General features: G+C 46.0%; 2 protein-coding genes across 2 annotated transcripts; one reads left to right on the top strand and one right to left on the bottom strand.

Annotated features, from left to right (window-relative positions):
* Nucleotides 1-2: 2 nt before the first annotated feature.
* BZA70DRAFT_285006 (protein arginine N-methyltransferase) lies at nucleotides 3-1595 on the top strand. The gene is made up of 4 exons (XM_064913656.1): nucleotides 3-347; nucleotides 429-723; nucleotides 786-1120; nucleotides 1192-1595. Exons 1-4 carry the CDS (start codon nucleotides 87-89, stop codon nucleotides 1351-1353), a joined length of 1053 nt encoding a protein of 350 aa, XP_064765809.1. The 5' UTR covers nucleotides 3-86; the 3' UTR covers nucleotides 1354-1595.
* BZA70DRAFT_261153 (uncharacterized protein) lies at nucleotides 1596-20348 on the bottom strand. Its single transcript, XM_064910894.1, has 24 exons — nucleotides 19039-20348; nucleotides 16639-18973; nucleotides 14113-16577; nucleotides 13356-14055; nucleotides 13229-13299; nucleotides 12521-13173; nucleotides 12071-12463; nucleotides 11117-12012; nucleotides 10178-11056; nucleotides 9784-10119; nucleotides 8891-9727; nucleotides 8804-8825; nucleotides 8669-8746; nucleotides 8438-8618; nucleotides 8134-8385; nucleotides 7419-8071; nucleotides 6456-7363; nucleotides 6074-6397; nucleotides 5385-6035; nucleotides 4941-5312; nucleotides 4255-4881; nucleotides 3917-4198; nucleotides 3781-3861; nucleotides 1596-3724 (listed from the first exon to the last, which is right to left on the bottom strand). The coding sequence occupies exons 1-24, from the start codon at nucleotides 19965-19967 to the stop codon at nucleotides 1727-1729; spliced, it is 16923 nt and encodes a 5640-aa protein (XP_064765808.1). The 5' UTR covers nucleotides 19968-20348; the 3' UTR covers nucleotides 1596-1726.
* Between the last annotated feature and the right edge of the window lie 363 nt (nucleotides 20349-20711).

Here is a 20711-nt window from a genome sequence, read left to right as displayed (position 1 = left end):
AACCCAACTCTGCATCTCACATCAAGAAGAACCGCTCATTCCCTCTCCTCCATAGACTACCCACAAATTCTTCTAATACAGACATTATGTCCACCTCAGACTCAACCGCCCCGCAGGCTATCGGAGACGATGGCCTCACCTTCAGCGAGCGACACTACTTCTCTTCCTACGACCATTTTGGCATCCACGAGGAGATGCTCAAGGATGAGACCAGAACTCTTTCCTACCGAAATGCCATCTACCAGAACAGCCATATGTTCAGAGGAAAGGTTGTTTTGGATGTCGGCTGCGGAACTGGTATTCTGTCGATGTTTGCTGCTCGTGCTGGAGCTAAGCACGTTATTGGAGTAAGTTCTTCATTTAATCTCTGTTCCTGTTATAAGAGTTCCTCTTCCCCTGTTCTTCAATACTAAACTCGTGTTTAATAGGTCGATATGTCTACGATTATTGACATGGCCAAGAAAATCGTTGATATCAACGGCCTGTCTGATAAGATCACCCTCCTGAAGGGCAAGATGGAGGAAGTCGAACTCCCATTTCCCAAAGTCGACATCATCATCTCTGAGTGGATGGGATACTTCCTTCTCTACGAGTCCATGCTCGACACCGTTCTCTTGGCCAGAGACAAGTACCTCGCTCCTGATGGCTTGATCTTCCCCGACAAGGCGACTCTTCACATTGCTGGAATCGAGGACGGCGAGTACAAGGAAGAAAAGATTGGCTGTACGTACCTTCCAGGTACTTTAACAATTCCGAAGCACATTACTAACAACTCTTGATAACAGTCTGGAACGACGTCTACGGATTCAACTACACCCCCTTCCAATCCGTTGCCTTGACCGAACCCCTCGTCGACACCGTTGACATGAAAGCTGTCGTTACCGATCAGAGCACTCTTCTGAGCCTCGATCTCTACACATGTACCAAGGAAGATCTTGCATTTTCCAGCGACTTTTCTATTCGTGCCCGTAGAAACGACTTCGTGCATGCCTTCATCTCCTGGTTCGACATCGAGTTCTCAAAGTGCCACAAGCCCATCAAGTTCTCTACCGGCCCGCACGCAAAGTACACCCACTGGAAGCAGACCGTCTTCTACACTCGCGAGACCCTGACCATCAACGTAAGTCTCCCTATACCTAGCTGAACAGAGCCATTTTTAGCGGACCAATGAACTGACTTTGTTCTATCTAGTACGGAGAGGAAATCACCGGAAACCTCACCAGCAAACCGAACGCAACCAACCCCCGCGATCTCGACATCACCATCGATTACAAGTTCGAGCCCGAGCCGATTGATTCCGACAATGCAAACACGCGAAACGTCATAGGCCACTGCGAATACAGAATGTGCTAAGTTTTATATAGACACCGATAAAAGCGTTTGAGTTAAAGTTGTAGTTGTCATTTTTGCTTTCCAGTTTGGTCTAGTTCAGTTTTGCTTGGTTTATCTTGTCTTGTTTGATTTCTCGTTATACTTGCGCATGTACATTAGTTAATTCGATCCAGTTAGTGAAGTGAAATCATGATCACTGTAAACCGGGCGCATCCTAGAGCTATTTTGTCATCTAAACATATTTTTGGAATTGCATGAGTGTATTATTAATATAATCTCTAATTCACGATCCGAGTTGTATCATATAACATATAGAATTTTTGTATCGTTAACAATGCAGAAAAAAGTCATAAACATGTATAGCAAGAAAGCAAAAACAAACAAATCATCACAATCAGGCAGCCTGTGCCAATTCAGCATCAATCAAGCCTGCCATCTTCTCTATGAATGCATCCCCTTCCATTTCGTCCCCTAGAACACCCTCATGGTAGAACACTCCGATATCCACTCTACCGTCCACAAACGCAAACTCAACATCCAGGTTGAGAATAGAAGAGCTCTGCGCGCGATTTCCATCGACACACCGACCAAATCTATCATCTTCTCTCCTCACCGACCCAACCGTCCTATCAGACTGACGGAAAACCCCACGTCCATCACCGCCAATCTCGGAAACACCTTCCAACACGTTCACAGCGCAGTCAATATCGACGCCTGTCCACTCCTTCACCTGCCATAGCGCAACTTGAGACCGGTACCCCTGACTAACCTCTCTGAGCGAGTTCTGGATAGTTTTCGCGACGGTAACCAGAGCCTTTCCAGTAGTATCCACAATCAATGGGTGGATGTTAACTGTAGGGAACGCCAGGTCTAGAACCCCTGCGCAGTCAACTGTTCGGCCGGAATTATACATTCCAAACGCCACCGGTTCAGTGGTGTTTCGTACAATCTCGTCGTTGTAAATGACCGAGAACGCTGCAAGCAATAGAGTACTAACAGTTATGTCGTTCTTCTTCACAAATGAAGTCAGGCTATCCGCATGCTTAACCGCATTTCTTCTCAAAAGCTCGGCTCGAGAAGTCTTGAGCTGCACCTTTGAGATTTTCGGTACAGCTGCCATCTGAGCCTTCCAGAACTTGCCGTTGTCGTTCTCATTGGAAATGATTCCGTTGATGAACTTATCGCGCACCTGGCCTTCAAACTCAGGCACAGCAAGCCCCTCATACAACGCAGACAAACGGGAAACAATCATCCTAAGCGACCACGCATCGTACAAAGAATGGTGGATTGTCAGATAAATTGCCGGGTTCTTTCCAGACTGATAATGCAATCTCACTGGGACAACTCCAACGACAGCATCCTGATCCGGATCAAACGTATCGCCCGCAGAGCAGCAAACATCAGCATTCTCAGCTCTTAGAATCAGCTGCAGAACCGGATGTTTCTCAGACTGACTCGCGACAAACGTAGTGCGCAAAATAGGCTGTGTACGAACTAATTCCTTCCACGCTTCAAGAAGACGCACTTCGTCAATCTGATCAGCACACCCAAAGCAGAACGTGGGGAACAGTAGAGTTCGGCTCGATGACTGCCATCCCGAAAGCATATAAACTTGGCCGGAAGTAGCTGGGAGAACGGTTTCGATTGCACTGCGATCGATCCCTGTAGCACCCAGGATGTCTTCACTTAGAAGACTTGAGTAGTCTCTCGTCTTCTCAGAAGGCTCCATCAGCGATCGAGATTCCCGTGCCAACTGACCTAAGCGGTAGCTAATGGTACGAATATTGCCACAATTGATGATCTCACTCACGCTGATCAGTAACCCCTCTTGTCGCAAGAGATTCGAAACCTGGATACAGCTAATCGAATCCAGACCCATCTGGAACAAGCTCTGATCCTTCGATATCTCCTCAGTCGAGATATTTGAAACGCGCGACAAAACCTCTCTGATCTTGGTCTCGATATAACTCCATGAATCGGCCGAGTGGATATAGTCACGATGATACTTTTGTCTAGTCTGCACATCCAAGCTCACGAAATGCCTTCTCATCGACTCTGTATCCTCCATATTCACCGTCTGATTACCGGGCTCAATAGGAATCACATAGGAAGGTATCTTGCCGTACGTAAATGTACTCTTTAGAGCAGAAAAGATGATCGAAGAAATCATACTATAATCATGACTCTTGAGAAAAGCATACACAATCAACGACGAGTCAAGTATGAAGGTCTTAGCAGCAAAAATTTCTGTTGAAGAGCCACATATCACGTCGGAGATTGCGTTCGTGTCGAGACTTAAACCGTTGTAGCTCAGAATGGAACTGACCATGCCAAGATATAATAGCTTCCCTGAACTCAAGAGTCTGGTTCTAAGTCCCGTTCGAATAGGCGTCTATTACCAGTTAGCTGAGATTTCATCCCGTAAACAGAGTACAACAAAAGGCTTACCTGGCTATCGTATTTCAAAAGCGAAAGCTCACCAGCGCACCCGATCGGAAGCACAGAGCCGTCATGATCAACAACAAGGATCTATTGGCTGTTAGCAGGTTTCACATTTTTGGCATCTCATCATTAGCAGACTTACGGTCTTGATGGAATCAAGATCTGACAAGAAATCTTTCATCTCCGTCGGCAGCTCAACAGCATTGAAATCGGCGCGAGACAGTGTTGATCTCCCTTTACTGCCAACAAATTTCGATTCTGATAGGTAATCAGAGGAGTCGGTTTCAGAGACCATGCTGTAAAGAACACCATCAAGTTGCGCAGCCAGAACACCAACATCATCACTTGAGATCTCAGATGCTTGAGCTGCGACACTCCACCTTAGTCCATCGGGCAATTGCTCAAACTCCACAGCAACGGAATACTAGTTTTAGTTAGTATCAGAAAACTCTTCCTCGCACCGCAAAAAACCCGACTAACCTCAACTGCAGAAGAGCCATCAATTGACGTCCAGATCGTCGACTCATCAGGGGGCGGACGCTGAAAGATGAACAAAGTATCAAACAGTCGATGCCCTTCAGCTGCCGTTTTGTAGATGTCAATCAACGGACAGTACTGATAGTCTCGCGCAAGGTTGAAAAATGCGTGCACCCTGCCAATGATAGAGGTGAACGAGCCATTAACTGAGACCCGCGTGGGCACAGTGACCATGCTCGGGAATTGAACATTTTCGTCATCCTCCGTTGTTCTGCCAGACAAAACAGTTCCAAATGCAACGTCATTTGTGCCCAGATATCTTGAGAGCAAAATACTCCAGCACACCTGCGCAATCGTTTGCAGCGTTGTTCCGCGCTCTCTAGCAAATGCTAGGCATTGAGCAAGCGACAACTTGCTGCGCAACGAAGAACGGCTCATACCTCGGGAGGGTTCACTGGAGCCTGTGAGTTGACCTGATAGCTTAGGAAATCTTTCAATCTCAAACCCTGCAAAGGCTGAATTCCAGAAAGCTATACTTGATGCCTTTTGAGACTCTCCAAGCACCCTAGACAGTAGAGGAGCAAAGTGTGGCCGTTCTATACTGGCACCGCTTTTGTAAACGTTCACGACCTATAGTTCAGGGTTAGCACAGTTTCAACAGTCAATCAAGTCTGAAAGAGTAGTCATACATCATCCAAGAACAAACCGAGAGAATGTCCGTCATAAAGAGCGTGGGAGATTGTCAAGACTAGTGCCCTGCGAGTCTCAGACTGAGCAATACAGATAGATAAAGGAGGCGCAGGAAAATGATCGATAGCAGACGCCGCATTATCGCATAGTCCCTTCATCTCGTTATCCCAGTTTTCATCCGACAGCCAGTTTGAATCCCAAGCAAGATGATTAGACCTCAATACGATAAGACCGTAATGAGACTTTGGCTGCGGTAGCAGACCATCGAGCGTAATGAAAACTGACCGATAGATTGCGTTGGACTGTATCACCTTTTCAAATGAGTTCTGGAGACGTGCAACATCGATACCAGAATCCAACAGAAGAACATTCTGCAATAAGCTGGTTAGCACAAGCTTCCCAAAGATATATCAAAACACTTCCATAGTTTAGTTAGTACTTACTTGATTGACATACAGCTTGTTGTTTGTTGTCAAGGCTTGAAATATGATTCCGTCTTGAAGAGGAGTACAGTAATAAGCACCTTCGCAATCAGGCAGTGACGTCACGTCCCGCAAGAACTCTTCAATCGAGAAGTCCCGCGCACCATCCTTTGGTTTTGACTCCACATGCATTAATCGCGCATGCCATTGAGCCATAGCAAGTGCCGACGGATGTTTGAGAATGGTGCTCAGTGGCATCGAAATACCTCGTTTCTTTAGAGCCGAAGATAATCTGATGCCATCGATACTATCAAGTCCATACTGGAATACAGTCTTTCGTTCATCAATGTTCAACGGATCAGCACCAGCTATTTTGGCAATCTCATCCCTAATTGCAGTAACAATATCTGGGTCGACCTGATTACGTTCCAACATCTGCAGTTCTTCCGATTGTAATTCTCCCCGATCTTGCGCAATTGCCGATTGGGAGAGTGGGAGTTGAGCGTAAGCTCCCAGAGTAGATTCAGGATCGGACACTAAACGTTCAAGATTTTGGAGGATCTGTGACTGGAACTCTCTGGCGCCATCAGAAGTGAGGACTCTGTTCAGATAGCCGAGGTTGAATTTGACCTTTCCAGTTGATTCCGGTGAAACTTCGAAAGAGATAGGATACTGAAAAATATACGTTAGCAGCTGAAGATCATGAAAACAAAGAGCAATCGGTTACGTGCATCGGTTGTATACTCTCCAATCTCCTCGTTAATCCACAAAGAGTCTGCAAATTCTGACTCCTGATCTCCTTGAAACACAAAAACAGCATCAAAGAGGTTTTGATTGTTGGAAACGTTCACCAATTTTCTGATTTGGCGAAGAGGAAAATGCTGGAAAGCAGTTAAAGAAGACGAGTAGTCCTGCAATCTCTTCACCATATCCCTATGGCTTTCAAACCCACTGATGTCCAATGCAACCGGCAGAGTGTTGAACAAGGGACCTGCAACATCATCCAATGAATCCTGGAAAGATCGACCGGAGACCTGTGTATACACTCATTGTTAACATCACGAAACTCTGCAGAAGACCAGATATACATACCACAACACCGAAAGATATCACACTTCCCATAAGAGTAGCGAGAGAGAGCGAAAAAGCTGCTTGGAATAGAACCTGAGGAGTGCATGAAAGAGATCGAGCTGAAGCCTTAATAACATCATATGAAAAAGTAGAAACGAACGACAGCAACGTGCTCCTTTGATCGCCAACAGGGTTGTCCAAGAGAGGTCTCATTTGTAGACGAGAAAACATATCAGTCCAGAACAGCTCCGCTTTAGCTATATCGTATGATCGCTGCATACGGTAAACAGCTTCAACAAATGAGGGACGTTTTGGGACACCCAAATAGAAATAGAGCTTTACCACATCATTCAACACCTGCTGCAATGACACTGCATCATAGAGAGCGTGGAATATACTTAGAGTCAAAAGTCTCGACCCTGAGCAGCGAACAAGATGTAGAATCATAGGAGGCCTTGACAGTTGAATATTTGACCAATGATCGATCAACGAAGACTCAACTAGGCCGTCAATATCATCGCTATCTGTTGAAGACTCTATCCAGAACGGCTTCCAGTCGCGCAGAATCACTTGAAGAACTCCATCTGCGGTTTCCAGAAAGCAAGCACGTAGAGCCTGATTTTGGGATACAACAGTATTCCAGCAGAGCTGAAGACGCGCCTCATCCACTTCATCGAAAAGATTGAAGCGATATCGGTTGAGGTACATAGGAATGCGAGTTTCGGAGCTCATAGCACGTGCAATGATTCCTTCTTGCAAAGAGGTGCACGGAAGAATATACTCAATATCATCCGTCGCCAGATCCAGAGTTTGGCTGGCCTGGTCGTGGTAGTTTAGCAAATTGACTTCCTCGCTTTCACGCGTGAACTGTGCAGATTTTTCGGACGATTTGCTGGATAGATATGAAGCAAGAAGTCTTATCGACGGGTCTGTTGAAAAATTAGTAGAGAGGTCAGAACAACAAACAGATTGCTAGTTACTCACATTGCATAAGCGCGGAGAGCCTTATGGACGGAAACACCTGTCGTAACTTCTTCAATAGTGGGACCATAGAGATAGAATCCAAACCGCACTGAAAGAAAGTGGTGTTTCTGTCAATTGTGGATTTATCAATTCCATCTAGCGATTCAAGCTCTGCTAGTATGCGCTTCTCTGTATCTGTCCAGTCTTCATCTCCTGAACCTCCGCTTTCCGCATATTTTGCGATCTCATCCATATTAGCGTCACTGTAAAGCTTCGCCAAAGCTTTCACATCAACCTTGTTATTAACAGAAAGTGGAATTCGAGAGAGCGGGAGAATATATGTAGGAATCATGTAGTTCGGCAGCTTTGATAGACAGCGATCGCGCGCGGTCTGAAGCACATGACGTACGCTTTCTGAAGCAATAAGGAGTCCTTGAATCGGTTCAGAGTCGCGCACAACTATGAAGCTAACGAGCAGGTCGCGGTGGTTTGCAGGATGCTTCAAGATTAAGGTGACCGCATCGACGATACCCTCTTCTGGAGCCTTCATAACTGCATTGATCTCACCAATTTCCAGGCGCTGGCCGCGTAATTTGACTTGCGTATCTTTCCGACCTACAAAATCAAACGAGTCGTCTGAAAGAAGCCGAACAAGATCTCCCGTGCGATACATTCTGGTGGTGATTATAAATGATCAGTCAAAACTCCAAGATAAGATTAAAGGACGAGAACTTACTTGTCTCCTAGTAGATCACTATGCATAAAACAGAGTGCCGTAGTGTCAGGTTGATTGATATATCCATCGCCGACCAGGGCTCCGGAAACGCATAGCTCTCCTATGGCACCTCGAGGGACAGGAACTTCGGTCCCCGGATAAAAGACCGCACTACCCACATTTGAAAATTGACTTCCAATATTTGATGGTCGGATAGTCCTTGGTGCTCGTTGGCGCATAGTCACACCTATCGTAGCTTCCGTAGGTCCATATCTAATAAAGGAGTGAGCACATATTCGACCACAAGAAATAGATGAAGACATACGCATTGTAGATAACGCCTTTATCTCCCCAAGTATCCAGTACTTCCTGTTTGAGAAGGTCGCCTCCAGTAATGAATAAACCTCTACACAGAGACGGTGCAGTTTCGGGACTGACCAAAACCGCCAAAGAAGGGGTGAGATCTATATGAGTGACACCGAGAGCGCGAATGCTCAATGGTAGATCTGGTACAGTTAGACAATAGTACCAAGTAAAAGCAATTAAATTCACGTACCTTTCAATATAAGGTCTCGAGGCGCCGAAACTACTGCGATGCCGACTGACCAACTCCAAAACTGCTCAAGGACGCTCACTGGAATGCAATTAGCAAAATCGACCAAGCTAATATATATGATAGACCAATACTAACCATCGAAGTGAAACGAGGCAAACTAAAAAGGGAAGAGACAACATTAGTTTTGATCTTTGAATTAATATATCATAGGTTCATTTGTACCTGCATGAACTTTGAGCTGGAAGTCCATGTTCCTGCAAACTGCTGCTGAAATGCCAGCATGCCTTGTACAGCATTTTCATGCGACAACATGCAACCTTTCGGGTTTCCAGTAGATCCCGAAGTATAAAGACAATAAGCGGTATTCTCCGGTAATAAATCTTGTTTGAGCAATGGTGCCTCTGGTGACGACCGTACTATATCGATCGAGGTTGCGGATATCACCGGCACCTTTATCGTGCTCAGTGCTTCGAGCAGAGAATCACTGCTCAAAAGACATTTCACTCCAGCATCTGCACAAATATACCCTTTCCTGTCTATGGGGGAGGTAGGATCAAGAGCCAAGAAAGAACAGCCAGCCTTCAAAATCCCGACAAATGCAAAAGAGGCCTCTGGACACTTATCAAAACAGACGGCAATTCTGTCACCAGGCCTAACCTCAAAAGTTGTAAGCAAGAAGTTGGCAATCTTATTTGCTTCGCGATCAATGTCCCGGAAGCTCCATCTCGTAACTTCCAACTCATCTTCCTCAATTACAGTAGCAAACTCCAGAGCCGTGCGAGAAGGGTCTAGAGCAGCCTGACGCTCAACAAATTCATGCAAAAATCGAACATCCGTGGGAATCGAAGTAACGCGAGGGAGCAAAACAGAGCTCAAATCGACAGGAATGTGGGGGTGCACACAGATCTCTTGAGTGTGATCCAAAAAGTCTAGCAAAACACTTTCAAACTGTCTGAGCATCAGAGCCGCCTGTTCTGTAGGGACCAGCGAGTTATCATAAGAGAGCCGCGCCGAATAAGTGCCATTCATTGAAGGCTCAAGCTCCAAAGATAGCGAATACTGATTTGTCATGTGAGAATATTGTCCTGTCGACAAGAAAAAGCAATCATACATACCTCCGTAGTTCCTTTGTCCAGTACGTAGTTCCACGTCTTAATGCGGTTACTATCTGACTGCGTCTTCTGGTATAAAAAAACCGAATCGTACAGACTACCCCGCGAGTCGCTGGCTTCACGAATAGTACTGTATGGTGTATGTTGGAACTCCAAGATTTGGGTTGCTGTTTGGTGCACAGATCGGATATATTTTTCATTCGAACCATCAAGAGTAGATCTGAACGGCACAGTCGTGAGGCACGGGAAGACACTGGAGTCTGCACTTTTCAAACCTGTTCGTCCAGATAGGACTAAGCCAAAAAGAACATCTGTCTCACCAACATAAAGAGAGAGCAGCTGTAATATGATATTAGTATCAATAAATTGAATGAGCAACAGTCAGGAATCGACTCACCTTAGCCCACGCAGCAACGCAGATTGTTTGAATAGAAACGTCCAGCTTTGATGAAAAGTCCTGCAGAGTCTTCTGCGACACCGACAAAACGTTCTCTGTGCATAGCTTGGCAGAAACAGTTCTCTCACTAACAAACGGATTCAGGTTTGGTATCCGCGTCACTGGAGCATCACTGAGCAGACTCCGCCAGAAACTGGCCGACCCAGACGAGGAAGACTTCTGAAGCTGTAGTATCTCGTTCAGCGTATCTTTGAACTCGGGAGAGTATCCATTGGGCTCAAAATCTGGCTGACAAAGTTCTTCCATTTCACCCATGATCATCGATAATGAGTTGGCGTCAAAAATCGCATGATTTGCGGCGAACAGCAAAAAAGATTTTCCATCTCGCTCTGATATATATTCAAGAAAAACCTGGGGTTCATTAAGATGCTCCAATGCCACCTTGGAATAATTATCGCAAGTAACAGGCGCGTATGAACTGATGTCATCGACTACGCGCGATGCGAATCTTATATCCGATGTCCCGTAGATCAATTGGGCATATGCGAACCCATCGACCTCAATCTCTTTGAAACCCGTACGCAAGATGTCGTATTTCGAGTAGACTCTAGCCCATGCTCGGCGAACTCTTTCTTGTTCAACAGAATTGGGAATGCTCAGCACAAAGTAGTTGAAATACAAGGTACCTTCGCTGCTCTGGAACTGAGAAAGAATTCCCTCCTGAGTATGCGTGCACGGATAAATATGTTTGACATCGGAAGAAACATCGTCCCAAGCCATTTTGCGGCAAGACGTTTCGAAAGTCGAACACACATCCGTATCATCAGAGAGCTCCGAACTGGTCTCAACCAGGGCAGATAATTTCGAAATGTTCATGCACTAAAATTGAAATAGAAGTTAGCAACGGGCGCAAGCAGAGCTGAAGCATTTTCGACATACCTTTAAAACATCTAAGGCCGTCGCACGTAGCCCTGCTCTTCTCATAGCTGCGGATATTTGAGTAGCCGATATGCTATCCATTCCCAGCTGATAGATGCTCGTCTCCAGTTTAACCGTCTCAACAGGAAGTCCACTCACATCAGAGAATATCTGCTGTAACTTCTGCTGGGTCTCCGTTAGCTCCGCCATATCATTATCTGGCATGAGCTGATCTTCAACCATTCGAGAAACAAAATCATTGTAAATTCCTTGAAGACGCTTGCGAGATAATTTTCCAGCAGGTGACAGTGGGATAGTAGTTATGGGAATGAAAGCTGAAGGTACCATATACCGTGGAAGAAATGACTCGCAGCAAGTGCGCGCCAACGAAAGCGCCTTTGAAAGATCCTCGCCACTCTGGATAATTTCGCAGCCGTCAAGCGGACTACCAATACTGATGAAAGAAACCAACTGGGGCTGAGATGTCCCGAGGATGACTGTGCATATATCCTTGAGGTCAATGAGACCACTCGTCGACAGGGCTTCTCGTATAACGGCGTTCACTTCTTGAAGCTCAATACGAAGACCTCGGAGTTTCACTTGGTCATCTTTCCTTCCGATAAAATCAACTGTTGCACCCTCTAACATGCGAACCAAGTCACCTGTACGGTAAACTCTGGGATGATTTTCAGCACTGTTCAAATGAATGAATTTGCTAGCAGAAAGCTCAGGATTCTTGAAATACTCGCGAGCAACCTGATAGCCACCAATAGCTAGTTCTCCAACGCTGTAAGTTGGAAGTATTCGCTGGCTCTCAGGGTCCAAAACGTAGAATTCGGTTGTTCCAAACGAACGACCTACGATCGAGCTCTTGGTTCCTTTCAAGGTTTTGGTGATTGTGCAACACATCGCCGCTTCTGTTAGAAGAGTTAACAAAATGCTATAATCATACTAGAAAGCAACGTGACAACGTACCGGTCGGGCCATATGAATTAACACACGCACCATCCCATTCATCCACAACACTTTGCGGAAGCGCTTCTCCAATACAGTAGAGGCACTCGACGCATGCCACACTACTTCTTCGCAATGTCGAAGCCACGCTAGGTGTCAGATCCAGTAATGTGATTTGGAGCTGGTTGATAACACTTTCCAGATCTGAAATGACGTGACTTTGTTGGGCGGCACATAAAGTTAGGCCGTATTCCCAAGCAATAAAACAGTCATATATCGACATATCAAAAGTAGTAGACGCAAATTGAAGAAGTCGGCTATTTTCGTGATGTGGAAGAAGAGCGTCAGACGCAAGAATAGTCTGTACAGAATTTCTAACTTCTACCGAGACGGCCTTGGGCTTTCCAGTTGTTCCTAGACGTATGGTAGTTAGCTCCTGATAATCTTATAACTAAAACTATCCTTACATACCTGATGTATAGATCCTATATGCGGTCGCAGAATCACTATAGCCATCAATAACCCGATTATCACTTCCTAGATCATCAATATTTAGAGCAGACACATCGATAATAGAAACAGACAAACCACTCCCAGCAACCGCAGCTTCTATAGCTGACCTCGAGCCACTATCGACCAGAATGACGGAAGCTCCCAGCTCTGAGATCATATAAGCAACGCGATCAGAAGGGGTAGCTGGATCAATGGGGCAAAACGCTGCTCCAGATTTCAAGACAGCCAGCAGACTTGCATAATACTCAGGTGACTTTGGCAAACATAACGGAACAGACTGTTCAATAGTCACCCCATGTTCCAGGCTCAGATACTTCGAAAGCTTATTGGCCCACGAGTTAAGTTGACTATACGTCCACATTCGAATAGAGCCGTCCTCCTGCAAAAACTCCAATGCAGATTTGTTCTGCTTTTGTGAAGCATTAAGTTCAAAGCCAGAGTGCAGATATTTTGCAGTTACAATTCTCGACGCTGGACTGGAGATAGAAAGCTGTCCACTCGCAAGTCCCAGAAGATCCGACGGCGAGCTTGTCGGATGATCCACCACATTCTTAAGTAGACAGTCTAGAATTGAAAGAAGGTGCAAAGCCTGACTGACGTCCAAAACTGATCTATAATATTGAGATTAATTGATGGGTTACGTACATATTCGTTTGACAAACTTACCTGTCGTGCGAAGCCAAAAACTCGATAGAGTCATCTTTAATATTCCGGCGGATTTCAAGAATAACAGACATCTAGAAAGCAAGTTAGTTTTTCACTTCAAATCGATTGCTTAACAAAAGGCACATACATCGTTGTCATCTCGTTCACTGTGATATGACCAGAACGAATTGTTGAGACCGTCCGCATCGTCCGAATCAAGAACGCTCTGAATGACAACCATCGTGTCATACAGTCGTAAATTCGGATTTCCATCATTTGCGCGATTGTACTCCTTTATAACGTCCCGCATTGGCGTGAAGGGATATCGCGAGCACTCTGTTGACTGTTTCTCCAGCTCTTGTAGCGCATCTTTATTCGACTGTAGCTCCTTCAAGTTGCAGCGAATGGGATAACTGTGAAAAACTGGAGCAATTGTGTCTTGACATCCTGGGAAAGATGCACGTCCGCTTGTAATTGCTCCAAACACAATGTCAGATGATCCACAAACCAGCGCCATTAGCTTCGCCCACGAGGTATATACGGCTGCTGATAAAGAGACAGCCATACCTCGGCATTGAGCATCCACATGCGCCAAAGAGGAAGTAGATCGATAGATTGTGCTCATTCGTCCATTAGGTCTACCTGACAAACACGATTGCATTAGATCAGGGAACTCTTGTGGCTCGTAATGCAGTAAAAGATCCGAGTAATGGCGAACGCCCGCGCTAGTATCAACATTATGAATTGCGTATATCGCTGAAAGATATGAAGGTCTGGGATCCACCTTTCCGAGCGTTATGAGCTGCCAGACATCATTCAGAAGTAGGTTCAGAGCGTGTAAGTCAAACCTAAACGGAGTTAGTACATAGTCGGAAACCAAAAACAAATATAAGAAAGGGCCTTACAATGCATGATGAAATTCCATAGCCAAATAAGTTCCGTTGTCACATTTGAGCTCAGTAATGCGATATGGCGGCACAGACATGTCCTCGAACGCGATTTCACCCAAGGGATAATCAGATGGGTGTCTTAGCATTTTTTCGTGCCAGTGGCGACCAAAGTCTACGCCACTTTCTCGCAGGATAACTTGAGCAAACGAGCAATTGTACGAGTTTGCTCCGATGGGAATAAAACATGTACGCAGCATCTCCCTATGCGACGGCATAACGGCCCACGCATTCTTGATCAGCTCGGTATGATCTGGAGAAGAGAGCTTTAACACGAAACTACTCAGATATGATTTCTGAGATCCAAGTAGCATATCCTGCATAGAAGTCACCGGCAGAGTGCACTCGACTGAAGACACGTCAATCCCATGGCTGGTGATGAATGGTTCAACATCCTCAGCAAACTTTGAGAACTTGTACAGCATCTCGCGCTCACTCGGCCCATCGTTGAGCTTGGCTGACCGAAGCTTAGCTGCCAGTTCTGTAACGACTGTATCGCGACGAATGTCACCGATTGACAACAGGAAACCTCTTTGCAATAAGAGATTGATCAACTTCACAGCCAATACAGAGTCCAGTCCATAATAGAAAAGGGACTTTGTCTTCCGGATCTCTTCCAGTGTCAGACCCTTGATCAGCTGCACCAGCACTTCTGCTAGCAGCCGCTCATTCTCACTCCCTGATACAACCACAAGTTCATCTCGAGGGAAGTCGACTGTGCGCTTGTTTCCGTTCTCCATAAAAAGGCTGAGCTTTTTCAAGTCAGTCTTTCCGTTTGTAGTAATAGGGAACTTGGGAACAATAGCGATCGTCCAAGGCTGCATATAAACTGGCAATCTCAACTCCAAGCTTCGCCTGATTTTTGCCTCAAGAGCCGATGCCTCCTGTGATGATTGCACGAAAACGACAATACGACCATCCATCACTGTCGACGCAGACTCGAGCACGCCAGAAGTCTGCAAGACTGCAGAATTGATCTCGCCGAGCTCAACGCGCTGGCCTGCAATCTTCACTTGACTATCCAGACGGCCAAGATACAGAATACTCCCGTCAGCTAGCATTCTGGCGCGATCGCCAGTTCTATAGACACGGCCGTAGTCTTTCCCAAGATGTATGAACTTTTCGCGACTTAGTTCTGGGGCGTGGAGATAGCCAGCTGTGACTTGGTATCCACCAAACGCTAGCTCGCCAACGCTACCGATAGGAAGTATCTTCGTCGATTCAGGATCCAGAATGAAACACGACGTATTGGCGAAAGACTTTCCGATGTTGCGAAAGTCATCCTTTGGTGTCAAGCCCAATAGACCATTGCAGACATTTGTCATTTCCGTAGGTCCGTATGAGTTGGCGACGACAGCAGGTAAACCCCTCCAGAATTCAATGGTTGAGGGATTAATAGCTTCACCAGCGAAAATGACCAGCTCGACACCTCCCATAAAATCCTTTTCCAAGAGAGAACCGACTGTTGGCGTCATACTCAAATGGGTTATCTTTCGCTCGTGAATAACTTTCGAGAGCTGTGGAAGTATGACAGAGTTGGGAGCTGAAACCAATGTCATGTTGTTGTGGAAAGCATAAAGCACCTCAAAAATCGAGACATCAAAGCTGATCGAGCATAGCTGGAGCATTTTTGAGTCGCGTGAAGGAGCAGGATAGTATTGGGAAAGCAGGAGAATGTTGTTGACAACGCAATCATGAGGTACCACGACACCTTTGGGGGTTCCAGTGGATCCAGACGTGAAGATAACATACGCCACATCATTGGGAGAGATCTTCACAGGCGCAAGCATTTCTGATGGCTTTTTGATGTTTTGATAAGATACCACAACTTTAGAATTGCGAATTGACAAAGTTTCCAGTGTCTTTGAGATTAGACACAGTTTGGCACCTGCACTGGACATGACGATATTGATGCGATCGACAGGTGTGCTAGGATCAACTGGAACATAAACAGCACCCATCGACCAGATTGCAAGAACCACCACATAAAGCTCAATCGACTTTGGCAATACCACACCGACATAATCACCTTTGTCAATTCCACATTGCCGGAGCATAGAGGCATAAGACTGATATGCAGATCTCAGCTGGTCATAAGTCACCGATTCATAACCATGGTCATTCACTATCTCAATAGCCATTTTCCCAGAGTCAAAACCAACCAGATCAATAGCAGATAGACAGCCAGGATTGAAGCTGACTGGCGTGGGATTGCGTACTGAAAGCAAAGAATCATCGACTGTAAGCTGTTCCAAAGTCAATTTAAGAGAGCTTTCGTCACGGGTAAGCTGCTGAATATATTCATTGATCAACTTGAGAATAGATTCAGCCTGAGTTGACGCAATTTGATCTGTGTGGAATGTAATGCTTCCATTAACCAACCCAGTGCCAAATTGAGGCTCGAATTCAACAAGTAGCTCAAACTAAACCAGAATCCATTAGTAAGTCTTCCAATTCAATACGCATCAGAGAATCAATTCTTACCTCCAAGTGATCCAAAGAATCTATTATATGCACCATATCACTTTTTGTTTTGTCAGATTGCTGCCATACCACCAAAGTATGGAAAGCGTTGGCATGACTCCCCATCGTTTTTCCAACATCTGCCAAAGACACATCAGCATGCTGCATAATGCGTAAGGAAGCATCCGTCAGCTCGCGAAGAGTGTCGATTATGGGAGCAGTCAAAGGAACCCGAAGAGGAAGAGTGTTGATCATGGGTCCCAAAGCATCCTCTAATCCCGCTTCAACTAGCTGCGCTCGACGAGATATAACCGTTCCAAAGACAACATCGGAAGCATCGCTCTCAGCCTGGAGGATGCGCAACACCTGAGCCCATGCCAAATGAAATATGCTCTGAGGAGAGACTCGGTATTTCTTACTGAAGTTTTGAATATCCGAGAAAGGCGTGGAAAGTAGGAGGTGTGCTTTCTTTGCAAACGGAGTAGCAATCTCACTCCCGGGAGGTATGAGCTTCGGTAGTGTTGATACAGAGGCACCGTCCAGGTAATTTTTCCAGAAGTCGATACTACCTTCACTCCTGTACAATAATGGCACAGCATGCCTGAACTGAGATGAAGAAACGCGTTTGAGCTCTGGATCCTTGAGTGCTCTCTCCAGCTCGCCCAGCAATTTATCAAATGCCCAGCCGTCGTAAAGAACATGGTGAATCATGATATCTGCCAAACATTCTTGATCGGATGAGCCAGATCTGAGGGAGATTTGCAGCGGCGGTAGATCTACCCTCTCAAATCTATCACTTTCCGGACCGTCAAAAACCTGGAACGAGGAGTCACGGTAAACTATCTGTACAAACATTCTACCGTCTTGAACTTCAAGAAAACCGGTTCGCAGGATCTCGTGCTTGTCAATCAGGTAACGGAATGCCTTAATGATTGCAGCTTGTCCAGAAACATTCCTGATCCGGACAGTGATTCGATTGCTGTAAAGACGATGGTCGCGAGACCACTCGAACAGCATACCTAGCTGCAGAGGAGTCACCTCGTAAACTCCTGTTACACCCTGCGGAACGTCACTGTAGCTCTGAAGAAGATTATCCATTGGCCGGATCTCCTCACTCAGATGATGCAAAAAGGTGTTCGTGAGAGATCGAATAGAGTCAGCCAGCAGAATATCCACAACTCTGAACCGTTTTTCAGTGAATGACTGTTTCAGTAACGCTGCCAGACGCATGGCATGAATTGAATCGAGACCAATGCTTCTGAATGAAACTTCAGGTCCTGGAGAAACCCCTAAAATGCTGTGTATCGACTTTGCAATCGCACTTTCCGCTTCATTGGCGTACTCCACATCAGCCGTCTGCTGCAAGTTCTGGGCAAATTCCCGCTCGGCTATAGCTTTAACTAGCTTCCTGTTCGTTTTTCCAGATTCCAGAAGTGGAATTTTCTCGACAACGAAATAATAGTCAGGAAGCATATAACCAGGAAGAAACTTCTCGCAGTTCTCTCGCGCCGTAATAGACTCAGATTCGACAGCGACGACTAGCTGGCTGTTGAGAACCAGAGCGACGGCAGGCACGCGACAGGCATATTCAATCTCTCCAAGCTCGATACGACGGCCTCGAACCTTCACCTGGCCTTCTGCTATACGCCCAGCAAACGCTATACGGCCATTAGGTAGAACACGTGCTAAATCCCCGGTTCTGTAGCATAGACCATATTTCGAGTGATGCATGAATGCTTTGGCAGTGAGATCAGGTCGATTGAGATAGCCTTTGGAAACTTGGACTCCAGCAATAACAAGTTCACCCCGCCATCCAACAGGCAAGCAATCGATACGATCTTGAATAGATGAGTCGCATATCAAGATCGTGGTAGTGGTGAGGGGTACTCCGATATCGCTTTCATAGAAGTCACGACAAGTTCCTTCAGTCGCTGCAGTACACTGGATTGCGGCTTCGGTAGGTCCGTAAGTGTTATACAGAATTCTCGCACCTCCAAGTTTGTCGATTACGTCTCTCGTCAGCTTCTCTCCGATCGTCATGACGATCTTTAATGAATTGTGAGTCTCATAAGAGAGCAAACTTGCGACGGTAGGCGTTAGCTCACAAGCATCAACGTTCAACTTGAGTATGACATCTGAGAGATCTGTCAATAACAAGGAACGCGAGGCTGACACCAATGTAGCTCCACGGAACCAAGGGAGGAAGATCTCAAGCACAGAGACGTCGAAAGTCAGGGAAGCAAAGTTGAGAAATTTCTTGAAGTGCGGGACAAAGGAGTGCGCAAGAAGCGCCTGGCACGCATTCTTATGGGAAACGAGAACACCCTTCGGAGTTCCAGTTGATCCAGATGTAAACCTGCGAAAATTTAGTCAGAATAACGAACAAGCAACGTGTATTAGAGAGACTGTGGCGAAGCTTACATGCAATAAGCGATCGAGTCGCCATCGACAACCTTATCTTGATAAGGAGTGTCATCCTTACGATCGGTGAGAAGCTCATCATTGACAGCGATTGTACTGACATCAATGCCTCTAACCAAGCTCTCGGTTTCGTTGGTCACCAAAATGACGTCAGCCGCAGTATCGCGTACAACAAAGCTGATTCTTTCTTTCGGCGTATCGAAAGCTGAAAGAGGACAGAAGGCTTTCCCTGCGCGCAAAATTCCGAGAACAGCGATGTACATCTCAACTGACTGAGGAATCATCAGAGGAACCACAGACGCTTCGAATTTGACTAACTTTCTCGCTACCTTGGCGGAGAGGGCGCTGAGCTCTTCGTAGGAGATTCTGGTGATCTCTCCCGACTCATTCAAGAATTCAAGCGCAATAGAAGAAGAGCTGAACTGAGACAAGTTATGAAGAGTACCAGGACCCGGAAGCTCACGGCTAGGGAAGTTGAGAACACCTGCAGTCGTATTCTTATCGCGGAGCAACTGACTACCCATCTCGCCCACAAAGTCATCCGGAATCAAAGATCGGCGACACACAAGCGTTACATTCCCAGATGAGGAGAAAGCCGCCACAATATCGCAATCAGGAGGCAAATAGTGATCAACGTCGAACGCAACCGTGGTTCCGGAACGAGAGATTGAGTATGCATCTGGAGCAGGGTGGAGCGTGTAATCTGCCGATTCGGAGTCATACACGACGACATAGGTCTTAGATTTCTCAACGTAGGTAAAGACCACAGAGGACTCAAGAGTGTATCTGACCAGCAAATTGCCCCAGGCTCGAATGATATCAGCTTCGCACTGAAAGGAATGGGACAGCTCGTTGGAAGAGAAGGCATGATCCGTAATTTGCGTTGTATGCATCAGCGACGGGAACGGGGTAGGCGTGATTTCCTCCATGCTGTCGTTATTAGGCAGGTTGAAGAATTGGATAGTGGGATAGGAATTATCAGAGTGAGCTGTAAGTCCGGTTGGTGGTGTTGAAGTGGTAAGAGTCAGTGTGGGATATGGTTGATTTGACGCGTAACTTGATTTCACGAGAACGAATTTGGATTCAGGCGGTTATTCGACATCATCGATCTCGGAAGCAAAGCAAGCGTCTTCTCCGGCTGCTCTCGACCACCTTTGCAAGACAGGTGAGGGCTCTGTAAAGGTCAAAGCGAAGTGAACGACAAGATCAGAGGCTCTAGACTCGCTTCCGAGTAATTGCTGGAACCATGATTAGAGAATTTGAATTTGTGGAGGGTTTGTACTCAAACGAGCGCTTGGGCTTGGCTGCAGGTTACGTTAAATTAAAGTTTTGGTAACATTTTCAAGTAGGGTTTTACCTTTTTCCCCCGATACTACCATTCTGGTCTACCTTTCTCCGTCCGCGCCCCGGAATTATTCTCAAGCCTATTAAACTTTTGAACGCGATTTATATTGTTTATAACTTGGTTTCTACCTATATGGTGCTCTATTGAGCCTGCATTAGTCAAGTCCACTTTGTTCAATCATCATCTTGTCGATGTTGTTTTACCCTCGTTTCCGAATTGCGCAGCTCCCAGCGGACTAAATGTTACGCGCACGTTGCACAATATCACATGAAAAGCCGAATGCTTGGCGACGGAAAATGATGTTTCTCAAGTGGTGGTCTAGTCCTGG

Source organism: Myxozyma melibiosi (assembly GCF_037950935.1).
Source record: "Myxozyma melibiosi strain Phaff 52-87 chromosome Unknown BZA70scaffold_15, whole genome shotgun sequence".
Lineage (NCBI taxonomy): Eukaryota > Fungi > Ascomycota > Lipomycetes > Lipomycetales > Lipomycetaceae > Myxozyma > Myxozyma melibiosi.
This window is presented reverse-complemented; position numbering and strand designations above follow the sequence as displayed.

Bases quoted from the DNA above. Each gene is read 5' to 3' on its own strand.
- BZA70DRAFT_285006 (XM_064913656.1), top strand. From the start codon at position 87: ATGTCCACCTCAGACTCAACCGCCCCGCAGGCTATCGGAGACGATGGC. The intron at 348-428 runs GTAAGTTCTTCA...CGTGTTTAATAG, and splicing joins GAGCTAAGCACGTTATTGGA to GTCGATATGTCTACGATTAT. The intron at 724-785 runs GTACGTACCTTC...TCTTGATAACAG, and splicing joins CAAGGAAGAAAAGATTGGCT to TCTGGAACGACGTCTACGGA.
- BZA70DRAFT_261153 (XM_064910894.1), bottom strand. From the start codon at position 19,967: ATGGAGGAAATCACGCCTACCCCGTTCCCGTCGCTGATGCATACAACG. The intron at 14,056-14,112 runs GTAAGGCCCTTT...AACTCCGTTTAG, and splicing joins ATGGAATTTCATCATGCATT to GTTTGACTTACACGCTCTGA. The intron at 7,364-7,418 runs GTGAGTAACTAG...ATTTTTCAACAG, and splicing joins GCTCTCCGCGCTTATGCAAT to ACCCGTCGATAAGACTTCTT.